The sequence below is a fragment of the Onychostruthus taczanowskii genome, unplaced genomic scaffold (genome assembly GCF_017590055.1).
Source record: "Onychostruthus taczanowskii isolate IOZ18803 unplaced genomic scaffold, ASM1759005v1 scaffold57, whole genome shotgun sequence".
Lineage (NCBI taxonomy): Eukaryota > Metazoa > Chordata > Aves > Passeriformes > Passeridae > Onychostruthus > Onychostruthus taczanowskii.
The window spans coordinates 325996-350077 of NW_024503346.1; the positions used below are offsets into that span (position 1 = coordinate 325996).

Sequence of the window (24082 nt, forward strand, 5' to 3'; positions counted from 1 at the left end):
GCAGGGCTGGCAGCAGTGCAGGGCTGGCAGCAGTGCAGGGCTGTCTCAGGTGCAGAGCTGAGGAGCAGGGCTGGCAGCAGTGCAGGGCTGAGGTGCAGGGCTGGCAGCAGCAGCTCCTGCCCAGCCTGGCCCAGCTTGGTGGACAAACAGCTCCAGATCTCCTGCCAAGTGATTTTTCTTTTCATCTCATGACACTGCACAGTGCTGTTCAGATACATTGTCCATTTTGCACATTACAGAGCTTCTCTGGGCTGGAGTGCAAGTTCTGTGTGAGGCTGCTGGCAGTGAGGTGGTCGGAAGACACAGAAGGTCTAAGAATGGGATTTGAAGAAAATAGCAGGAATGAAAGGGAGAGCATTGTCTATACAATCATGGTGAAATGCCTCGCTAATATCACATAAATACTTGCATCATTACTCACTCAGGATTTACCTCAGTTATATTGCTAGCGGTGGGAGAACGCTTTACTATGTGGATTTATTGATTTTAGGTCATGCAGTGTTGAACTGGAAAAAATGAGACAGTTGAGCCAGTGAATCAAATGAGGACCCCCCCGGGAAATCCACTAATAAGTACATTACTGGACAGTGGGAAGCGTGGCTGGAAGCCAGGCAGAATAAATAGAATCAGTCCTGAAGGAAATGATTAAAAATGGGCAGAAGAAGAGAAAAGAAGTTCTATGCTAATGCTGGACTGGGAACTAAGCTACTATACAGACCAGTGCTGGTTTTCCAAGAATTTTCCTGTCCATTCTGCATCTATTTTTAGACTGTGGTTTCCTTCCTAAAAGGAGCTATGTAGCAATACGCCAGTGGGAAAGTGCTGCGAGGTTAGTCCTGTCAGTCAGGGCAGAGCACCTGGCCTCTGGGCAGAAGTCCAGAGAAGCCTCTTGCCAAGGAAGTAGCTTGTACAAACTGTGAACTCTGCCCACCTGTTAGGCATTGTTTGCTCATGATTTATGTCTCGCACTACAGACGCATTTGCCACAATGAGCTATTTACAGCAGTTTAATAGCAATTCTGGTAATTGGCACTGAATCCACTGGCAAGCACATGCATGCAGATAAATGTATTTCTTCCCCTTGGTCTGCCTTCTGTCCCTGCAAAGGCTTGCTTTCTTTGTTTGCCTGCAGCCAGCAGCATCGCTCTGCAGCATGGCGCTGCGCTCAGCAGCAACTTTGCACTGGGCTGTGTCGCTTTTGAATTAGCCAAATTACTGACATTCTTCCCTCAGAAATCAGCTACTGTAATTTTAAAATGCTTTGAGGAAAAGAATATTTGAAAATAGTTGTAAGAATGATACCAACCCCACTGTTCTTTGGCTGCACTTAGCTACACAGAGATGTCAGTGTAAGGAGAGCACAGCGTGCTGAGCAGGCCTAATTAGAGTTTAGAACTGTCTGTCTCTGTGGCTGAGACGTTGTGTGGGCTGGGAGACACCGAGGCATTCTGCCATGTGCAGGTGCATTTGGTGTCCAGGTGAAAAGCCCTTGGCTTTAGCCAAACTTCAGCCAGGGGAGCGTGCCATGCAGCAGCTCTGTGCCCTTCACTGCCGCTGGCAATCAGAGAAACCGGGGCCTGCTGCTGACTCCTGGCTCTCTGAAATCCAAACCACGACCTCAGTGCAGCCCTGCACCTATGAATTCAGACACTACTCCATGGTTTCAAAAACAAGGGTTTTGCCTGGTAGAAAACATTTTTTAAATCTCAGTTAAACCATCTGTTCAATCTATTTTCTAAAAATATCCATTTCCTTCTCTCCTGAGAACTAATCCTATCCCACGATAAAAACCCTAAAATCAGAACTGATAATTTGGCTGACAATAAGTGAAGAGCTCTGCTGCTTAATTAGTTCTGCAATGCTGCTGACAGTAATTACAGCCTCCTTTTGTGTCAATAACTAAGTCAGCAACTCTCAATAAAGATTCAGGGCTTTATTTGTCTTTTAGTTATGTCATTTCTGCATCACTGTAATTTCAGTGATAACAGTAGAATTACCCTCAATGTGCAGCAGTGCAAGTGAAAGGAGCACCCAGACGTGTACACTGGGGCTGCGTTTGCAGCCACATTTCTGACTGGGAGCACATTTAGAAAATATGTGTCTGAAAATACAAGGACTGGTCCATTTTCCCTGGGTAATAACACTAAACTGATGCTTTGTACAGGTGTTCAGAGCCTTTGTCAGTGGTTCTGGGGAGAAAAATTGCAGTTCTTGACAAATCAACACTAAAGGTTCGTTAACGACATTTTAAAGAGTTGGAGTCCTGCTGTTTGAAAAAAGGAAACAAAACTGCAGTCTAGAGAACTGAATGTGCTCCTGCATTCTCCATTAGACGTGGCCATCTGAATTTGAAGGAGACCTTGGTGAACTCATGGAAGCGGCAGCGGTGTCCCGGCGCCAGGAGGGCCTCAGTGGAGCGAACACGGATTATTGCGGCCTGCGAGCCGCTCACCCAGGCAAAGGGCAAAGGGAGAAGGTTCCATTAGGTACAAGGCCATTCACGGAGGGTTAACTTCTGTAACTGAAAATTTAATTTGTACTGAGTCTTCATTAATGTACGACTTTGGCTCTTTTAGACACGCTCTTTCTGCATGCCTCGTTACAGGACTGTGTGAGAGTTAACAGGGATAATGCGAATGGCGACACTTAGGTTAGAAGCGTTGTAAAACCGAGCATTCCACCAACGCGACCGCCCGGCCAGTAATTTACAGCTTTTCCCCGGCAGCGACGGCCCCGGCCCTCAGCCTCTGCCTCTGCCTCTGCCTCTGCATCCGCCTCAGCCTCTGCCTCCGCCTCAGCCTCAGCCTCAACCTCAGCCTCTGCATCCGCCTCCGCCCTCAGCCTCTGCCTCAGGCTCAGCCTCCGCCCTCAGCCTCTGGCTCCGCCCTCAGGCTCCGCCTCCGCCCTCAGCCTCCGCCCTCAGCCTCAGTCTCCGCCCTCAGGCTCAGGCTCCGCCCTCAGCCTCAGCCTCTGCCTCAGGCTCAGGCTCAGCCTCCGCCCTCAGCCTCCGCCTCCGCCCTCAGCCTCTGCCTCTGCCTCTCCCTCTGCATCCGCCTCAGCCTCTGCCTCCGCCTCCGCCTCAGCCTCCGCCCTCAGGCTCAGCCTCCGCCCTCAGCCTCCGCCTCCGCCCTCAGCCTCAGGCTCCGCCCTCAGGCTCCGCCCTCAGGGTCGAGTCACGTGACTCACCCCGCCCCCTGAACGGCCCTCGCCCCGCCTTCTGCTCGCCCCCTGACCACGCCCTTTGGCCCCGCCTCTCGCGCGACCTCTGACTCCGCCCTTGTCTCCGCCCCTCGCCCCACCCCTCACCTCGCCCTCGCCCCCGCCCCTCGCTCCGCCTCCGTCACGCGCGGCCCCGCGGGCGGGGCCAGGGCCGGGTCGAGTCACGTGACGGTGCCAACATGGCGGCGCCGTGGCGGCGGCGCGGCCGCTGAGGGAGGCGCGTCCCTTCCGGGTGGTGCCGCGGGCCCCGAGTGCCCGCCCGGCTCCTGCTCCCGGCCGCGCCATGCAGCCACCGCCTCACGAGCAGGACGCCCGCACTAAGAGCATGTTCGTGTCGCGGGCGCTGGAGAAGATCCTGGCGGAGAAGGAGGCGAAGCGGCCCCCGCACGGGCAGCTGCGGACAGCCTGCCAGGTGGCGCTGGGTGAGTCGGCCCGGCCCGGCCCGGCCCGCACAGGGCACGCGGGGCGCGGCGGTGACAGGGGCCCAGCCCTCCGGCACTTGTCCCCTGCAGCTGGCGTCCCGGCGGGGTGCGGGAGAGCCTCTCGGGACCTTGGAGCGGAGAGATCTCCCTCCAGTACAGGCCGTGCACATACCAGGGGAAATCCCACAAATGCCTGTTTTGTTAAGTTCTAGTCTCGGTGTGAAACAGTAGGGACTTGGTCTTGCCATTTCGGTTTTGAGAAAATTAATTGCAGCTTTTGGATTAGGAAACAAGAGTTTTTAAGGCCCTCTTAGGGACTTGGGGAGTCCCGGAGCCTCTGGGGATGTTAAACTGACCTCTGATCTCCAGGTCGTGTTTGCACTGGCTGAGGACTGTTAGCATTGTGGCCAAGTACACGTAGTATCTGTGATGTTTTCAGAGCTGAAAGCACTTTTTGCGAATTTGGTGGGCTGGTCCTGAAATCTGCAAGTACGAGCTTGTGTTCAGGTTTCTGTGGTGAAAGTTCTGGCAGCATGTGGTGTGTCACAGAGAGGGAGAAGATAAACTGCAGCTGCAGTTCTCCATGGCCCTTTCTTAATTTGCAAAAGTGACACTTTCAGTTTTGGTTGCTTCCCATCAATATTTTCCTTTGAATTGGGAACATTTAGTGTATCCAAGACAGAAGAAAAGACAGGTTGGGTATGTAAGGAGGCTGGGCAGGTGCAAGTTGTGTCCTGGGCAGAGTGAGCTCAAAGAAATGCTGTCATTTTTATCCTCCTCCCAGCTGTCTTTACTGCCAGGAGATCTGTAGTGCAAACACATATGCCCCAGCAGTCAGAGACTGCTTTTCCTAATGAGTTTCTTTTCCTGATCTCTTCCCCCACATGCTCTGAACCCATTTACAGGGCTGAGAACCTTGTTTTGCTGTTGTATAACTATATTTAGAGGTTGAGGAATGGAACTTCCTTGTCAGATGCCTGGTGAAGGTCTGTGTTTGCTCAGGCATTGCAGGTGAAGATTTTGGGAGAGCGTTGTGCAACAGCCCCGTGGCACCTGCCAGCGTTGTAGCTGTGCCTGTGTGTGGGAGGGGAGCTGGTGCTTGTCATGGTGCACATCATAAACCTGCTTTGAAAAGGAGCCCGTGGGCTTCCCTGGGCTAAAGTAGAGGTCAGCAGAAGGAGATAACCTTGTGTTGGCCAGCTGATAGGGGCCTGGATGACTGTCTGGGAGGATCTGTTACGTTTGGTGAATATTACTTGATCATTTTAGGTTGCTAACAGGAATGGGGTTTCTTTTATTTACATGTGATTTTTCCCCCAAACTTTATTCTATTTTAGTTAAGCCTTTTTTTTTTCCTTTTTTTGAGTGAAAAAATCAGTTTTATTTCCATATTCTTAATTTTAATTAGGCATATACTTTGGATTAACTAAGACTATGACAGTTCCAAAAGTTTCAACTTAATTTTCAAGCTCTGTGCAATAGTAAATATGTGAGGAAATGTGGGGAGAATGTTACTGGCAATCTGCAGAATTCAGGCCAAACTTTGTAACCTACAGAAACTGTCAGGGATGAAAGAAGCTTCAGTGTTGTAAATAATAACAAAAAGTCCAGTTAACACTGAATAAAAATAATTCTGTTTGAAAGAAATGTAGTTATTTATGAAAGTGGTCATTGTGTCAGCTGTTGTCTGCTGCACTTTTCTCCAGGTAAGACTTCAAATAATCCCTTTCTACTTAGGAAGCCCCTTCTGCTGTGCAGTGCTCTCTGTGCAGTGGTGTTTCCACTGGAGCCTTGTGGCATTGTGCCAGCTGTAAACCAGGCAACATGGAGCACGTGCAGCTGATACCTGCTCCTGGGACGGAGTCCAAGATGAATTTCTTTTCCAAGTAGGGAGAAACGGGTGTATTCTACAGCTGCCTAAGAGAAATGAACCAGTTTTTATGGCTTCTGCTATGTTGAAAAGAAACTTTCTTTTCAACATAGCAGAAACTTTTCTTTCTTTTGTTACTGCAGTAGTGTTTCTGTTACTTACCTGAGCTTTGCATTTGTTGTTTGGTGAGACAGAAGTTTCTAACCGTGGGAATGATGCTCTTGCTTTCTTACATGAGTTCTGTATTGGTTTGTACATATAACTCCTTAATTTAAGAACCTAAGTAAACTGCTACTGAATGTTGCTGTCTCTCTTGTGTAGGAAATATAAGTATTCTTTAATTCTAATTTTAATCTGCTTTAATTTTTTTAAATTTAAATTCTTCTTACCCCTTTTTCTGTGTCATTCAGTCATTTCACTGGCCTAATACTGACCAGTTTTGGACTACAAGATACACATGATCTTGTAGAAATCAGAAGTAACATAGGTGCAAGTAGGACAGAAATACAAGTGTGGAGGACAAGGAACAAAACCACTTCACAGTGGTGGTTTTTTTGGGTTTTTTGCCTCTTTTCCACGCCCTCCTTTGAAATACACAGCGTTAATGTTAAGTAAGCAGAGTTTGAATAGATTCCTTCATTCAGTCTCTTGCTTCATCAGTAGGTGTAACGGTTGTCTCCTGTAGTTGTAGTGCCAGTAAACCCCAGGAGAGACTGGGAGAAATTGAGGGTTTTAAACAGAGAAGCTGTTCTGCTCTGCTTTAGAAAACTGTGTTTTAAAGAAAGTTTCTTTTCAACAGACCATTGTATTGTATAAAAGTAGTTGTTTAATAAGCATTTGCATTTACATAAAGCTCCAGGTACACATGATTCTTAATAAATCTCCTGAAAAATTTGCAGTGGAATACTGACAGTCTGTATCCCAGCAGTTCATGTTAGACTAATGCTAACTGTGCACCTGGGTCACTCACATAAACTATTAGTCCTGCCCTACTGGGGCTGTTTTTAATGACATACTGTGCAGCCACGCTGGTTCTGCAGCCTTCTCTGATAGCAGCTCCACACACATATCTTCAAGCTTTGTAAGCAACAGAATTTGTTTAGTTAGCTTGTTAACAAGTTAAAATCTTTTCAACCCTGCCTTCACCTAGGAATCTGGTTGCACGTTGAGGAAGTGTCTGTGTATAAATGACACATGTCCACAATAAGTTGTGTTTCTTGGTTTGGCCTCTTGGCCAGCGTGTTCAGAGGGCAGAGTCCAGCTTGGCCCGGCCCTTTTCGGGAGGGCTCTGCACAGCCACGCGTGGTCGATGCCTGTTGGGCTTTGCAGGGAGCGGAAGGCAGGCTGGGCTTGGGGAAGCTCTGCCTGCTCCTGCTGTTTGTGTTGGCCCTGCTGCTCGGACCGTGGCCCATGGCCTGGGCCAGCACAAGCCATTTTTGCACAGGGGCTCGCTTGCTGCCGCTGACACAAACCTGACTAAGGCCGCAGAGCAGGCATCGAGCTGCAGGCAGGTAACAAATGCCCTCTGGTTTAATGTGTAGTTTTCAGTAGCAGTGAACTGAACCCATCCATCTGCTAGAGAAAGACAGCTACCCAATGTGATCTTCACCCTGCTTTTATGGCCAGAAACTCTGGAAGAAGCTGCTGCAAAGCCATGCTTGTTCCAGGTCTGTTGCCTGGTAGGAATGCTGCCAGACTTTGGTGTGATGGGCAGCACAGGGGTTGAAGACATTTCTGATTGAAGGAGGTGCCGTGGGAGGGACAGGGAGCTCTGGTACCTAAAGCACCAAGTCAAGGGTCAGCACTGTGCTGGGGTGACCAGGTGTTGACCAAAACTGGGACTGTGTTCTGTAGTTGCAGAAGGGAGTTGAGCTGTAGCCCTTACTCCTGTGACTGGAGAAAAACAGGACCAGTGGCGGGCGGTTTCTGGAAGCTGGCCGTGTCTGGTTAGGGCTTGGCAAGCTGTTCTTGGCAGCAGACTTCAATTAGGCAGCTACTTCTGTTTTACTTATTTGTGATGGTCAGGCCACCAAATGAGTACTTCAGATGTGGAGGTTTTCAAACTGTTTTGATGCAATAAGTAGCAGAAGTATGCCTGCAGCTGCCTTTTGTCCTTTCATTTATTCTTTTCTGCCAGTATTATGTATTAAAATACTGTTGTGGTGAAGATGTTTTCATATGGCTTTAGAAAAGCTTTTATTATAATAAAACTGTGGGGAACTTGGTCAGGCCTTGGTTAGATCTTTTTTGTGGTTGTTGTTTATAGAATACTTCTGAGAGTTAAACTGTTGTTGCTCTAATATGGGATATTATTCTTGCATTATTTTTCCAGTGCAAGATCTATGACAAGTATCTGTAAAGATGGGCATGATCATGTCTCCCTAAGGCTATAATCTTTGTGAATCTTTAAATTCAACATCTTTTTTACTCTGCAAAACAATCAGTATGGGGGGGAAATGATCTTGAAAGAAAGAGAAACTTAATGAAGTTTTTGCATTAGAAAAATTTCTTCATTAAGAAAAAGCTCTGTACACCGTAGTTCTACAGGGTGTCTGAAATACAGCATTAATTATGTTTTGCTGACCCTGGCATTCTGCTGTGCTTGGGATTGTAGCTATAGCTAAAATATGCCTTTCTCTGCCAAAACCTGGAGGCAGGACTAAGTGTTCTGAAGGTGTAAAGCTACCCAGAAGACTCTGTGTTTGAAGCAGCTGTTCCTGGATGCTATGGGAATGTGCTGTGCTGAGAGCAAGGCAGATCAAAACAGGGACACAATACATTGGTGGGTCACATATGTTCTCTTTGGATTATAATATGGTGTTAAAGATGGGGAAGGTAATTAAATCAAAAGGCCTGAACTGAAATTATGTTGAACTGAATTTCTGACTAGTCACCTGATTGGTATGCCAGCTGGATCCTGGAATGAAAAGCACAGTGGTTTAAGAAGTGGTGCTGTGCAAGATTTATGTTGTTTGTTTGGCACACAAAACCTTGGTCATTTCTTACCAAAACCTCCATTCTGTTGTCTCCTCTCCAGTTGAAGCCTAAAGCATCAGGGGATGGTGGTGCTGGCTTTGCTCTGTCACAGAGCTGCAAAGTTCCTACTGACCTTGAAGCCCCCAGGCCTCAGTGCTGAATGCTGGGCTTGGCATCTGCAGGGCTGGCAAGTGACAACTGTTCTTTAGAGCTGCTGGGTATGGTTGTGTGATGGGTTTGAGGAGAGCTGGGAACACTGTGCAGCCCAGGCTCTTCCACTTTTCTGGTGTCTCTCTGGCTGACTCTGGGGTGGGTAACATTACTTCAGTTGGTATGGCATGATTGTGTGCCATGAGAGCTGAGGGATGTCAGACTGATGCTCATTAACAAGTGGATATGGCAGAGGGAACAGTAATCCTGGATGGAGCTTTTTACTCACAGCTCATAGTTATACAGGTTTTCGCTATGTTCTGCTTCCATTTTCTCTACCCAGTGTGGGTAGTAATTTTACAAAATCAGTACACGCTGCGAGGATTAATTCCTGTGCCATTTACTGACAAGCAGGTCTGGACAAAACCCTGTAATCTGCTGCAGTCCCTGTTCCTTAGTATGATTTGTGTATTGATTCTACTGAGACAGAAGAAATTCCTGAGGTTCACAGACAGCACTGAAATAATGTGAGCTGTGGACACCTGATCACAAACAGTGGTGTCTCTCCACAGTTGTGGAGTACAAATACTGAATGAATGATCATTTTCTAATACCTGTAATCGAAACAAGATTTGTAAGCATGGTAATTTGCAGAGTCAGGTATTGCAGCACGTGCTGTAGGGTGGGATGGCAGGTTCTACTGGTGTTACACATGGTGTAGCTGTGCAGCCTTACTGTGGGAGCTGGTTTAGATGTGGGTTTGTCAGTGTTCACAGTGGGTGCTTATGCTGCTCTGTATTGTGTGTCATGGTGATACCTTAGAAGTCCTCAAAAAGCCTTACTAGAATCTTTGGGATCTGCTGCTGAATACAAGAGAAATGAGAAAGGAACTTTCTTCGTCTCTGCAGTTTTATGAGAGCTCTTTGAAAGTGTAGTTAAAAAAAAATCTGCTGGCAAAAGGACAGAATGCATTTGAGATTTCCTATCAATTGCACTTTCCAGAGTGCTTTTGAGCTTTCCTATCTCCTATTTCCTATCTCCTGATTCTTCTTGTAAGGCTTAGGATGAGCAATCTGGGGGAAGGTTGGATGCACTGGACTCATGGTTTATGCAGTAGCTTAAAGGCTTCTACAGACCTGAACACCCTGTGATGTGGACTTACACTTGAATAGAAGTTGCATGGTAGAACTCGCTGAGAGTTCTAAAGATACCTTTTATTGAGAAAGATACCTTTTGTTTGGAAAAAGTAGCTTTTTAAATGTAAAATTGGAGAGATACGTCTTTCGATAACTGGTGAAACTCTGATCTCTGAAGCTGAGGTGTTACAGGAATGGACTAGCAAACACCGAAGTGAAAAATTTGATTTAAACATCTTTGCTTTATTACTCTGTTATTGATAATGATAACTAAGACTTGAATTTTTTTTTTTTTTCTCTTCCAGATGAAATAAAAAGTGAGCTGGAAAAGCAAAGGTAAATTATGAATTACTCTAAACAGAAGTGTGTGAGAAGAACAAATGAATTATTTTGTGGAAGTGTAAGAGTGTATGTACATTATAGCAGTGAGTTTGTGAATACCCAGACCCACCTTTCTGCCAAGAACGTCGCCTGGCCTGTGTGTTTCACTTACACAATGTTTGTGGCTGTGGGTACTCAAGTCATAACTGCCTATGCATTTCACCAGGAAAAAATTGTGAAATTTCTAAAAGGTGCCAGTTTTTTGCTTCCTTTTACTGGACTCAGTAGCTGATAGGAAGTATGGGGAGTAGTACATACCCTCTGTTTGATAGCTTGTGCTCTTTGTTACCTAGATCAAGAAGATCAATTTAAATGTTACAGCAAGGAAAGTTTTCAAAAAGTTTTCCAGCACTGTGCTGTGATTGAAAATGAGCAAATGAGTCTCCAGATGTGTTTCTATTTGCTTAGTGTTCTGCTTATGGGCACTGTTTAATCCATTTTGAATAACAGATGTAGATGTATCAGCTGTGTAGGAGTTTTCCAATATTTCAGATAGTGGGACAGTGTTGGAGTATAGTGAGGAAAGAGTTAAGCTGAAGAAGAGACAAAAAAGATCAGATAGAATATAAATAAATGTAAAATGGATTTTGTGTGATTTTTAAAGAAAATTGGTCTTTGTTTAGGAAAGTATGTGCAAGAAAGGTGCAGTATATTTGTATGCTGCTGTGCATTATTTAGCTCTAAATTAAGAAAAAGGAGAAAGTGTAGTTTGCTGTGATATACATGCTTAGAAAAATTAATAATTCTTTGTATCTGACCTAGAGAAGGCACTGCTGCTCCACCAAAAGCAAATTTCATTGAAGCAGATAAATATTTCCTTCCATTTGAGCTGGCCTGCCAGTCAAAGTCTCCACGCATCGTCAGTACTTCCCTGGATTGTTTGCAGGTAAGTGCTGTGGGTAAGCTGGGTCAGAGTGAGGTGGAGAAAGCTGCAGTGACCAGATCTGGCACACAGCTCCTGCAGCGAGGAGTGGCCCTGCCCAGGGCCACCCCAGCCCCCGCCCCAGGGCCACCCCAGGTCCCTGCCCCAGGGTCACCCCAGCCCCCTGCCCCAGGGCCACCCCAGTCCCTGCCAAGGGTCACCCCAGTCCCTGCCCAGAGCCACCCCAGCCCCTGCCCAGGGCCACACTCGGCCGGGCACTGGGCACAGGGAGGAGTGTGGCTGCCCTGCTGCTGCCCCTTTGCTGGGGCTGGGGGATCCTCACACCCGGCACTAAAGGTGCTTCGTCTGTCGTGCTCCACCTGGAGTGTTACCACCTGGAGTTTCTTGTGGTGCTGATGTGACAGAGGAAGTCACACTCTGCAAAAGACTGGTGTTAAAATTTTTTTCTCTGGTTATGGTATGAAGAAATGGCCTGAGTTGAAAAAGCTTTTGTGTCATACTGAAATCTGTTTTGTCCACATATGTGAGCAGTCAAAGTATTTGCTGGCCAGACAATAATAGATGGTGTTAAATTTTTCCATTAAAACTGGTTAAGTGAGGTATGCTATCTAAACACACCTTTTTATGCTGTGCTAAACTGTGTTTTTCCTAACAGTATATGGTCGTCTAAGCTGCATTCTTTCTGTCTAGAAACTCATTGCTTATGGGCACATCACTGGCAACGCTCCGGACAGCGGAGCTCCTGGAAAACGACTGATTGACCGGATAGTGGAAACCATTTGCAATTGCTTTCAGGGTCCTCAGACAGATGAAGGAGTGCAGCTGCAGATAATTAAGGTATTTAGTTCAATTCATTTTGGTGCAATGTTAATTTGCTTTCTCTCTCATTTTGTAACTGAAAAAAAAGAAAGGCAAAGTATTACTGAAGGCCCGTTTGCTCCATTTCTTGCATTGTTCTGTGTGTCACTGCACTCAGGGTGGCTGTCACCAGAGCAGAATTGGTGAGGAAAGTGATCTTCCTATTGGGAAAGCAGGGTGTAGAGGAATATTTTAAAAATGTTTGTCCTTTCTGAGATAAACCATCTTTCAGACACCTTGGTGCTCCTCTTAGAGGCTCACTGCCTACCTCCATCAGGCCAGGGAGTTGCTTTCAGCCCTGATAGCAGGCCCTGGAACTGGGATGCAGTGCCATGGAATGCTGTTCAAGCCTGTCTGCTCCCCTGGCCATTTTGCCAATGTATGTTCTCAACAAGGTGTGGTATTAATTATCCATCAGTATTGTTCTGGTTCTGAAATCTTCTTGGGCTACTGTAGCTGAGGTTGGAGGTTAGTGAACCTTCTAGTAATCCATCTTGACATTAGTGTAGGCCAGTTGACTCTTGTGTGGAAATGAAGCTATGGAATATAGTAAATATTTTTGGAGGTGGAGTATCTTCCTCGGTGGAAAGTTAGTTTTGATAAGACCCTCTAAGAACAGCTCAGGAGAGAGTAGAGATGTGGAAGTCCTTTTGAACTTTCTTTGATTTGAAATGTTGTTGCTTGTAAAGCCTTAAAAAAAGGTATCCGTGTTTTGTAGCAAATCCAGTGATTATTCTGGAAGACATGTGTGAGGAGCATTGCTGACTACTTGCTCAGGTTTCATTTTTACCATGTTATGGACTTTCCTAGGCTCTTCTCACTGCAGTAACCTCTCCATATATAGAAATTCATGAAGGAACAATTCTTCAAACGGTTAGAACCTGCTACAACATCTATCTGGCCAGTAAAAATCTTATTAACCAGACAACTGCCAAAGCTACCCTTACACAGATGTTAAATGTAATTTTTACACGGATGGAAAATCAAGCTGTAAGTAGATATTACTTTTTCTCATCTCAAATGTTTAGGCTTACAAATGACTGAAAACTTTTTATTATTATTGTTCTTTTAATGAATCTGTCATTGTAGTTGCATATCTGTTGATTTGTGATGTTAGAAAACCTGTCAAATTGTGCAGTGAGGCATACTGACTGAGTGGAGAATACAAGGTGGTGTGCTCTGCTGATAATAAGGTTTCACACCATAGCTTCTGCCAAATGGCATTGGGTAAACAAATGATGCTTTTCAAATAAAATTGAAGTGCATCTTCTTAATCTTATTGGCCAAGTGATTGTAGTTTCACAGTTTCACTGTTTCACGTCTTAACGCGTGTTCACAAAGGATCATCAGTCACCTCAGGACTTCCCTCAGTGTGTCCTGTGCTTAGATGAACCGTTCCACATGTGCTTTCCAAGCTGCAGGAGTCCAGAGAGGCAGAGCGAGCGCAGAAGCCGCAGTCCCCCGCGGTGGCGGGGTCGCGGTCCCCACGGCCGGGGCAGCGGCAGCACAGCTCCTGGGGAGGCAGAGCTGGCACCGCCGGGCCCGTGCTGGCCAACGGGGAGCCCGGCCGTGGAGAGCCTGTCCCTGGAGAGCCTGTCCCTGGAGACCCCGGCCGTGGAGAGCCCGTCCCTGGAGAGCCTGGCCGTGGAGACCCCGGCCGCAGGGAGCCCGTCCCTGGAGAGCCTGTCCCTGGAGAGCCCGGCCCTGGAGAGCCCATCCCTGGAGAGCCCAGCCGCAGGGAGCCCGTCCCTGGAGAGCCCAGCCGCAGGGAGCCCGTCCCTGGAGAGCCCATCCCTGGAGAGCCCATCCCTGGAGAGCCCATCCCTGGAGAGCCCGGCCGTGGAGAGCCCGGCCGCAGGGAGCTGCAGCGGGCCCCTGTCCTGCTGGCAGCAGGTGAGCACAAGACCTCTCTGTTGCTTTCACTCACAGCCAACCTGTAGAAAATGCTCTTGGAGGCCGCTTTGAGAGCCCTGATGGAGTGACTGGCTCCCTTGGCTCTCCTCAGTAGATTTCCAGTGTGCTGCCATCCTCGGCTATAACTGCTGCAGAAAGGTTCCTGTTCTCCCTAGAATTCCAGTTAAACCGTGTGTACTTTATCTACAGAGGATTGTAATGGAATTTGACTTGAACAGGTTGATAAAGGGGAAGGAAAGGAGGAGAATTGTCATGGTATGTGGGATGTGACAGAACTGCTCTCAGGTAGAGGGAAGTCCTGTGGTAAAAATGTTATCATCAACACATACTGCATCTTCATTGGGAATGTTTGTAACAGTTGATAAAGAAAATTATAACAGTTGATAAATAAAAATGACAAAACAACTGCATTAAAAATATCAGTGCTTTGATTCAAACAACATAAATAACATCAATGAGTATTTTTTAATTTCTCACGAATTACTTTCAATGAGAGCTGCTGAAGAAAATTGATAAATTTTTATGCTTCTGCCTTTGTCATGTTTTTCCTTTTAGTCTTCTTCATAAACAAAAATACTAAATCAAAAATTCTCTCTGTGTTTTATTAGAGGAAACAATTGATGGAGGAAAGGAAATGGTTCAAGGCATCTTGGAAGATGTGGTAGATTCAGCTGTGAAAGGTATAAAGTCTTTTAAAGTAAAATAGTTGCATATGTATTGATTATAAAAGCATGGAAGTAATTATTGTTGCTAAGTATCTTGACAAGAACGCCTACTAAGGCAGCAAGAACAGTTTTTGATTGTATCTCAATATTCTTTTGCTGATAGCTGAGAAACTTTCTATTTTACCAGTGCTACTTCTGTGCCACTCGGTGGTAGAGCTTCACAAAGTCATGGGACAGAAAACTCTTGCATGATTTTAATCATCTTTCCATTTTCCCCTTTAGTGGCTGAAGAAAAGCAGGTAGCAGAACCTGTCAAGGCTCTGCCTGCATTAGAGACTGCAGATACTCTTCTTTCTGGCTCTAGCAATGAAAATGTACAAACAAATGGGATTCCAGATGATGGGCAGTCTGTTTCCTCCACTGATAATCTGGTAAGTAACTGCACTGGATGCCAATATACATCTACAAAATAAGACATGTTTTTATTGTGACAGCTGATAGAGTGGGATTTGGCAGAAGAAAGGGACAGAAACTCTAACATGTGTGTCCTGCTCAGATTCAAAAAGGAAGCAGCAGCTGCAGTTTAAACATATATTGAAAACACCTGTCTTAAAATTGATTATATTAGTTGTATTTTAATACCGAGTGGGGACAGAGACAAAGGGTCAGTCAACGTGTGTGAAAAGATCCAGATCCCTTGTAATCCTGTTTAGGTTTAGTTTAAACTCTAGCTGATTCTCAGAGGAGCTATGGAATCTCCTAATTGCTCTGTTTCTTTGTCTCACTGAGGGCCTGTGTTGTGTTTCTTACTCTCAAGGAAACAGATGTATCTGGACATCAAGCTGCTGCCAGATTTTCCCATGTTCTGCAAAAGGATGCCTTCCTTGTGTTCAGGTCATTGTGCAAGCTCTCCATGAAGCCGCTGGGGGAAGGACCACCAGATCCCAAGTAATGTGACTGGATTTGTTATTCTGTCCTCTCCTGGTAGCTTTTGGAGACAGTTAAGTTGCTGCTGTGTAGTTAAGCAGGTATTTAAAATGCACTTGTCAGGCCCTTGGTTTAGTTAGCTTGATGAATCAGGAATTGAAAATAGCTTCAAATCATTAAAAATTCAATGCTTGAGATTTTTCAGTTTTGTATAATAGGCTTATTAATTTTACCAGTTGGAGTGGTCTTGACTATAGTATTTGTGAAGCTTTTGATGGGAGAATGGGGAAGTGCTTAAGAAGCACTGAGCTGCATTTATTAGGCTAGTCTAAGATGTTAATATTACTGAAAAAATTTCAGATTTGGAAGGTAGAAGTTCAAAATTCACTTGGCTGATTTCCACCCCTCTTGCCCCCTGCATTTAAATTATTCAAAATAGCAGTCATTTCTTCCTGATGTAGAAGAAATGCTACAGTGCTAATGTTGAATACAAGTATATATTAAGAAAGTATAGAAATCCATTTAATGTTGAATTTTTTCTAGATCCCATGAATTGCGTTCCAAGGTTGTGTCTCTCCAGCTGCTTCTCTCAGTGCTGCAGAATGCTGGTCTGGTTTTCAGGACACATGAGATGTTCATCAATGCAATCAAGCAATATCTTTGTGTAGCATTATCTAAAAATGGAGTCTCTTCTGTTCCTGATGTGTTTGAGCTCTCTCTTGCCATCTTCCTCACACTGCTTTCAAATTTTAAGACCCATTTAAAAATGCAGATTGAGGTGAGAGACTTTTAATCTATAAATTGCATATGCTCTAGTTCTCAAAATATTGTTCTCAAGGTAAAAAGACAGCTGGAATGTCCATTTTAATGTCTTAGTTTGGTTTGCTTACTAAACTAACATATTACTACTGTGTCCAAATTCTAATATGCATGAAATATTACTCTTGAAGAGAAATTGCTGAATAGAAATGAATCTGCACATTTGATGTGGTTCTAATAAGTTTCAGGTGATCAAGTCCTTGATCTTACTTATTTTGCAGGTGTTCTTCAAAGAGATCTTCCTGAATATTCTAGAGACTTCTTCAAGTTCCTTTGAACACAAATGGATGGTGATTCAGACTTTAACTAGAATTTGTGCAGGTATTTCCACTGTGTAAAAGAATCACTTCTTCTGGCAGCAGATGAAAATTATTTTGGAAAGAAATGCCACATATAATGTTTAAGTATGAAAATTTGAATTTGATCCTGGAGTGCTTGGGTTAAATGTCTGGATTCATCTGCAGTGCCTGCTCCAACTGGCTGATTCCTTTTAAAAATTATATTGCACAGAATCCTAATACTTGCATTTCCTTTTATTTTCCAGATGCCCAGTGTGTGGTGGATATTTATGTTAACTATGATTGTGATTTAAATGCTGCTAATATATTTGAACGTCTTGTAAATGATTTATCCAAAATTGCACAGGGACGAAGTGGCAGTGAGTTGGGAATGACACCTTTACAGGTAAGGAAAGCATCTTTGAAGATATGGTGCTATTGTTTCATAAACAGTGCTATCTTTGCATCATTGCAGATACTTCCAGAGGTTCATGTTGTCTGTAACCTACTGATGTTACTTACTTTTTATTAGTTTAATAATTTGCAATTGGACGCTGGAGCAGTGCCATTAATTACTTGGTGATTTTGCTGCCTGTTTGCACTGAGACCAGGCTGGTTCTGGTCTCTTTAGTTTGACTGCCAAGGGAGAGAGGTCTAAATGAGCCTTCCTCTCCCTCAGTTAAATTGCTTCTTTTCTGGAGCTCCTAAACCAGTGGTACCGTCTGTGGGGTTTGCTTTGCACAGACTTTATACCATATCTCCACTATGAGCATTTTGTTTTTAAGATTATACTTTTCCAGTCCTTAGGGGGAGACTGTTGTACAGACTGTTCAGCATGGTTTGTTGGTTTGATTTTTCTTTTTTTATTTTATTCTTCTTCTTCATGTTTTAGGAACTAAGCCTGAGGAAAAAAGGACTTGAATGTTTGGTGTCTATTTTAAAATGTATGGTAGAATGGAGCAAAGACCTTTATGTGAACCCCAATCATCAGACTAGCTTGGGTAAGTTTGTTTCTCTATGGAGAGACTGATTTATTTGATCAGTTCATTCTTGTGTTTGTTCACTGTTTAGAAGCTATTCAGAAGTGTGGGTGCTAGGTTTGTATCTTAACAATTTGTTTCACAAGTGAGGTATTTTGCAAGCAGCTGTTGGTGCTGTTGCAGTAACTGATTCTCCAAGTGTCTGTTTTGAATAACCAAATCCTGTGGATGAGCTTTAGCCAGCCCCTTGCCTACTATAAAGGCTGACGTAGAGCAATATATGTGACCAGTCTTGGAGCAACTAAGTTGAAGTGCTGGAATTTCTCCATAGTTACTGCTGTTTTTCTGCCTTTAGTTGGATTATTTTAGAATTGCATCAATAGAGCATCTTCATGTAATGTAGTGCAGACTGCCAAAAAATATACGTGGTAAAATAAGAATATTAACTCATAGACTTCTGCTTAAAAGTTCTGTAACTAAAAGCTCTTGACTGAAGAAGAATAAGTTAAATCTCACCTTGTTTGTGAATAGGTTCATATAAACCATCTGAACAGGAAATGGCTGAGGGTAAATGCCTGGACCCTGGAGGGAGACGGAGTAGTGTCAGTTCCTTGGACTCCACTGTATCCTCAGGAGTTGGAAGTGTTGGTACCCAGACTGCTGTCCCAGATGATCCAGAGCAATTTGAAGTCATCAAGCAGCAAAAGGAAATAATTGAACATGGGATAGAACTGTAAGCCCAGTATGACGGGAAAACTTTAAATAAAATGTATTGTTTCTTATGGTCTCACAGTCACACCTGTAGGGACACTTACATTAATATCACTTAATTGATATTAATGCTGAAGACTGTTGCCTGCTGTTGTGAAAAACCAGTGCTGGAGGCTGTTATAGTTAAAGGGAATTTCATATAATCCTGTGTGGAGTGGAAAGGGTTTTCACAGCTTTCCTTTTTGCCAACTCTGCTCTGCCAGAGTGTGTAGTTCTATAGAGAAGTTGATTTGAGGGACACAGTTGTCTTGCAGCTCTTACATGATTTGTTGTCCTTTATTGAAATAGCGTTTGAAGAATTAAATCATTGTGCAGCTATGCTTTACTTCTTTTTAATTAATTTGAAGGTCTACATGTCTGTAAATGCTAGAAAAAGGTCTTGAACAGCAGCATTTTTAACATTTCATGGAGAGTGTCAGATTTTCCATGTTCAAAAGGGTGAGTTTTGGAGTTTTTCAGGTGATGACTTCTCAGGTTATCAGCAATCTACCTTATGAAGTGGAGCCTATGGTGTGATACAGGTAGTAGATTTGTTGCACATTCTTTAACTTTTTTCCTAACTAGAAAGAAAAGACATGGAGCTACAGCACAGAATCATTGATTTATGAGGACTCTGTAAAACTCAGATTTTATAGGCTGTTATATTTTTAATTGTATGTCAATTTTCCCATGTTTTTGTCTGAATAGGTTTAATAAAAAGCCAAAGAGAGGAATACAGTATCTGCAGGAGCAGGGAATGCTTGGCACTACAACAGAGGACCTGGCACAATTCTTGCACCAAGAGGAACGCCTGTGCTCTGTAAGATTACATGCAGCACAATTTATTACCCTTGCCCCTGCACCTTTGGCCCTGCCCTGGTATCTGTGTGCCCCTGCTCTGGAGTTCATATCTTAGAGAAATGAACGTGCAGGGCTCCTCATGGACACACCTAATGCCACAGTTACCTGCTGCTTGCTTGCTGTCCCCAGCTTCTCAGTAAAGTACTGTGTTATGGTAAAGTGCTGGAGGGTTCCCCACGGGTGGAATGTGCATTTTGTCTGTCCCTGGAGGCTGGAGGGACACAGAGCAGAGTGAGTTGCTGGCAGTCTCTTGCCAGCAAGGAAGGATCCTGTGCTGCAGTGGCAAAGCATTCTCTGCTGCGTGTGCAGCTGGGCACAGCTGAGCTTTCCTTGGCTCTGCAGTGATGCAGATCTTGCCTTTGGCAGTGAGGGAGGCAGGATATGCAGACTGAGGGGCCATATCTGGGCCCCCTGTCCCTCCCTCGGCCGCTGCCCACGCGGCGGGTGTCAGCTTTACAGAGCTGTGCAGCTCTTGGCACAGAAGCCTTCTTGCAGAGCTGGCACTTGGATTGCACAGTAATGACTGTCTCTTGTGTTTTTTAGACTCAAGTAGGGGAGTTTCTTGGTGAAAGCAGCAAGTTTAACAAGGAAGTGATGTATGCCTATGTAGACCAGCTTGATTTCTGTGGAAAGGACTTTGTCTCTGCTCTGCGTATATTTCTGGAAGGTTTTCGTCTGCCAGGTGAAGCCCAGAAGATTGATAGATTAATGGAGAAGTTTGCTGCTAGATATATTGAATGCAACCAACGGTAATTCAAGCCCTTTGTATCAGATCAGTGCCCAAAGAACATTCCCTGCTGTACTGCTGTGTGGCCCTGAGGGGCAGGGGATTGATTAAGCTCGTACCAGGCCAGGAACTTTTGCAGGCTTGTGAAGAGGAGATCTTGCTGCTGATATTGGCTAGGAAGGATACTGATGCTGTCATTTCTTTAAATCCCAAGTACTTGCTAAAAGGAATTACTGGAAAAGGGAAGCCCTAAGTATGTTAAAATCCAACAGCTAATACAGAGACAATTTTAGATGAATGTAGATCACTCAAGTATAAAAAATTGTATTAAGCGGTAGAAATGGATAGAATTTAAAAAATTCATGACACAAACAATTAATAGCATGTTACAGTGCTTTTGCTTGCCTGTTAGATGTGGAACAAAATGTGTGTATGTTATATGATACCAAATAGGCAAAGTTGCTATTGTTCCTAGTGCAATCAACACTGAAGTTTAGTCAGGCTTTAATTAGTTCCCTTTCTTTAGTCCAGTTGGTGTATCAGTGGGTTGATTTTGTATCAATGTTTCTGAAACTCTGTGAGTAAAAAATAAGCTGTTATTTAACTTTTTGAAGATTATACATTATTATTCTTTGGGTAATTGGTAGAGAGTATACTTGAAAATCTCAGTCTAGTTTTCAATATTGCAAAAATGATGCAATTCCCTACCCTTTATATTTGTGTTTTCAACTGCTCAGGGTTTGATGTGTTTCTGATGGTTAGCTTCAGTCTTTGTTGGCTCCTTGGTTGAATCCATAGCACTTCTGGGTATTTGTCTTGCATATGGAACTAGAGCTAATGGACTGAGGAATTGGGAGTCTATAAAACTGTTTTGTTTTTTCCTCCCTCAGGCAAACACTATTTGCTAGTGCAGACACTGCCTATGTTTTGGCATACTCCATTATAATGCTGACTACAGACTTGCACAGTCCACAGGTAGAAATTTTTAAAAAATCCAAACTTACAGAAGTCCAAATGTCCTTGGAACTTGTGTTCAAAATCTGATCTCCAACTTATTCCTTCTTACAGGTAAAAAATAAAATGACAAAGGAGCAGTACATTAAAATGAATCGAGGAATCAATGACAGTAAAGACCTGCCAGAAGAGTATTTATCAACAATCTATGAAGAAATAGAAGGAAAGAAAATTGCGATGAAAGAGACAAAAGAATATGCAATTACAACCAAGTGTAGTAAACCAAGTAAGGAGGAACTAGAAACTGGAAAGACCACAGTGCTCTTGAACTGTGGTGGGAACTAAGGGATGGCACAGTGGTGTGCAGAGTCCTTGTGAAAATGCCTTGGGGCAGTACTAAAGTACATTTGGAATGGTTGATAGAGGTATATGGAAGGAAACTGGCTCAGTTACAATTTAACACTGGCTTCTGTGGTGGGAAGAGCTGTGTAGGTGCCTCTGGCACTGCTGCAGAGCAGCACTAGAAACCAGATCTCTTGGGGTTTTAAACTGGAGTGTGAGGAATAACTCAAGGGGGAACTTACTTTGCAATTAACTTGTTTTTATGTGCTAGACAATGAGTGAGGGCTTGATTTGGGCTGGTTTTTGTCTTTCTCCATAGTTCAGTGGCTGGGAGGTGTCACAGTCCTTGTGATAGTGTTTGAAAAGCAGCGAGATTAGAGAGTTTGTCGTAATCTATAGTCACCTCTCCTTATGCAGACCAAAGGAGGGCTTCTTTGGGTAGCATGCAGCACATGCCAGTATCCCCAGCTGTACCCTGCTTTTACTCAGAATAGGTGGTACTGATTTAATTCAAATTAGTGAATTCTGAATCTTCACCATAGTGGTTTTCCCAGTGTTTTTATGCTGTTTGCAGGTTTTCTCAATCAAAATAGGAACAAAATTAATTTGCTTGAAAATCGAAGTTTCACCCGTAGTATAAGGATAAAGAAGCACTAAGTTATTAGTTTATTTATCATGGTGGTGAGGGCTTGTTTTGTCTGGGGGATGTGAGCCTAAGAAGACACAGGATTTTCCATCTGCTTTTACAGGCAGAATGACTTAATAGAGTATGCACCTCTGACTTGGAGCAATTAAGTAATAGCATGTGTTATATAGTAAAGGACTGAATTAGTTATTTTGTATAAAATAAAGTCTTAAGTTTGGGTGTGGTTTTTAGTGCTGGACTTCCTTGCTTGCAGCCTGGCGCAGCCTCCCGACTTCTAAGATTTTGCAAGATTTCTATCTTTAGATTTTATTTGCAATACCCTTGTTTAACATTTTGTGATGCTCAGTGTGAAGAGAAGGAGTATGCTCTTGTAAGAAAAGCAAGCAATGTCTGTGTGTGTGTTTCCCTTAGGTGTAGCTAATGAGAAGCAGCGGAGGCTGTTGTACAACTTGGAGATGGAGCAAATGGCAAAGACAGCCAAAGCCCTCATGGAGGCAGTGAGCCATGCAAAGGCACCTTTCACCAGTGCCACTCACCTGGATCATGTCAGACCCATGTTCAAAGTGAGTGTCAGGTTCTCACTGTCTTTGTTGTGAAGAGTTTAAAGCATGGGAAAAAATGTGGAAAATTACTCTGAAGAGTTTGGTAACGAAACACGTGGACTCTTTGGATGTATTTGGCTTCAGTAACCCAGTGTTTTGGGCTAAAGCTGTAAGAGACCTCTGAATTTAGTTTCTTCCTCTGTTTAGCTTGTCTGGACTCCGCTGCTGGCCGCTTACAGTGTTGGCTTGCAGAACTGTGATGACCCAGAGGTTGCATCCCTGTGTTTGGAGGGAATACGCTGTGCCATTAGGATAGCCTGTATCTTTGGAATGCAGGTTGGTGCCACACTCAGCCTGGGACTCGGGGAGTGCTGGGTGGGCTCTGGGGGCAGGTGAAGAATTGCAAACAGCTCATATTAGAAGATGAAGATGTCTCATAGAACATGAGATGTCTCATCTGCTTTCTTGAAATGGTAAAAGGTCTTGATGTAATCAAGCATTTCTTCAACTCTGCTTTTCTTGCTGAATCTTTTATTAAGAGCGTCTGCTAAGTGGCATCCTGCTCTCATTTAGCTGGAAAGTGCTCTAACAGTGCCAGCTATCCACAGAAGGAACATTTGTAGGCAAGTTGCTTTCTCTGGTTCTCTGGGGACTTGATTTTCATGCTTGTTTCTCTGTCTTGTAGCTTGAACGAGACGCTTATGTGCAGGCCCTTGCTCGTTTTTCCTTGTTGACTGCCAGTTCCAGCATTACAGAAATGAAACAGAAGAACATTGATACCATTAAGACACTCATTACAGTTGCTCACACAGATGGCAACTATCTTGGCAATTCTTGGCATGAGGTAAATCTTTACTAGTTTAAATAGTGAATGTGGTGTCATATTTTTTCTTCTACCATCAGCTCCCAGAACTCACTCAAAAATGCAAAGGAAGTGCATTATATTGTTAAGTTTTTGTTGTTTTTTTCCTAATATGTAGATAAAAATAATGCATTGCATTTTTTTAAGACATTGTGGAAACTGTGTGACAATATTGTAATTTTTGTGGCTGCATTTGATATAGGATTTAAATGATATAAAAAAAAAGTCTCATTTGGCTTCAGAAAATTCCTCATATAAACTGTTGTATTCTTACTCACAGAAACAAAAATATGCTAGCTTACAAGTCCAGACTTGGCTGTGCAATGTTTGTCAACATTTGCATCATAAGCAGATGAAAAATTAGGGCTAAAATACTTTGGGGGATGATTGGTAAAGATGAGCTATCAGGATTATATGCATTTTCTTAAAGCCTGTTTTCCAGGAGCAATTTTATCAGCTGCAAATCTGTGCTGTTGCTAAAAGGAACATTTCTGCTGCATTATGTTCTCTGGCTCTAGTCTTGGGCTACATGATATGAGCCAAAATGTGCTAGAGCTGACAGATGCCTCAGACCTGGCTCCCAGCAGACTCTCCTGAGCACTTGTGCCAGCCAAGGGATGTGGCTCTGGGGGAGGAAGAAGGAGGCAAGCACAGCATTGGCATTTACACTGTCTAGGTTGGAGCATTGATACTCAAGTGGTGACAGCTGCAGTGTTTCAGTCTTTTCATCTCTAGGACAATGAAGTCTCTAGAAGATCAGCTCCAACTGATAATCTTTACAATCTTGAAAGTTGATGGTGTAAAAATAATGGAAAGGTATCCTTTAGTAGTTACAGATCCAGGTTAGATTTTGGAGCACTGTTTATTTTATTCTTCTATTGGAATGTTTCCTGTGGCTGATAATACTGAATGCAATCAAC

The 24082-nt window shown here is 44.0% G+C and overlaps 1 protein-coding gene across 3 annotated transcripts in view; it reads left to right on the forward strand.

Moving 5' to 3' along the window:
• The first annotated feature begins 3380 nt into the window (after positions 1–3380).
• The window catches only part of ARFGEF2 (ADP ribosylation factor guanine nucleotide exchange factor 2), a 35975-nt gene continuing 15273 nt past the window's right edge, over positions 3381–24082 (forward strand). For 2 of the 3 annotated variants that reach the window (XM_041417782.1, XM_041417784.1), the window contains exons 1-21: positions 3381–3641; positions 10079–10109; positions 10917–11040; positions 11728–11874; positions 12706–12885; positions 13311–13788; positions 14418–14489; positions 14757–14905; positions 15292–15422; positions 15945–16179; positions 16442–16541; positions 16765–16904; positions 17391–17499; positions 18010–18211; positions 18937–19048; positions 19633–19838; positions 20707–20791; positions 20885–21056; positions 22170–22321; positions 22508–22636; positions 22986–23144. In XM_041417782.1, the coding sequence (XP_041273716.1) occupies positions 3503–3641; positions 10079–10109; positions 10917–11040; positions 11728–11874; positions 12706–12885; positions 13311–13788; positions 14418–14489; positions 14757–14905; positions 15292–15422; positions 15945–16179; positions 16442–16541; positions 16765–16904; positions 17391–17499; positions 18010–18211; positions 18937–19048; positions 19633–19838; positions 20707–20791; positions 20885–21056; positions 22170–22321; positions 22508–22636; positions 22986–23144 (3252 nt within the window). In that variant the 5' untranslated portion in view covers positions 3381–3502. The remainder of the gene's footprint in view (positions 3642–10078; positions 10110–10916; positions 11041–11727; positions 11875–12705; positions 12886–13310; positions 13789–14417; positions 14490–14756; positions 14906–15291; positions 15423–15944; positions 16180–16441; positions 16542–16764; positions 16905–17390; positions 17500–18009; positions 18212–18936; positions 19049–19632; positions 19839–20706; positions 20792–20884; positions 21057–22169; positions 22322–22507; positions 22637–22985; positions 23145–24082) is intronic. The other variant, XM_041417783.1, reaches the window with a different exon arrangement.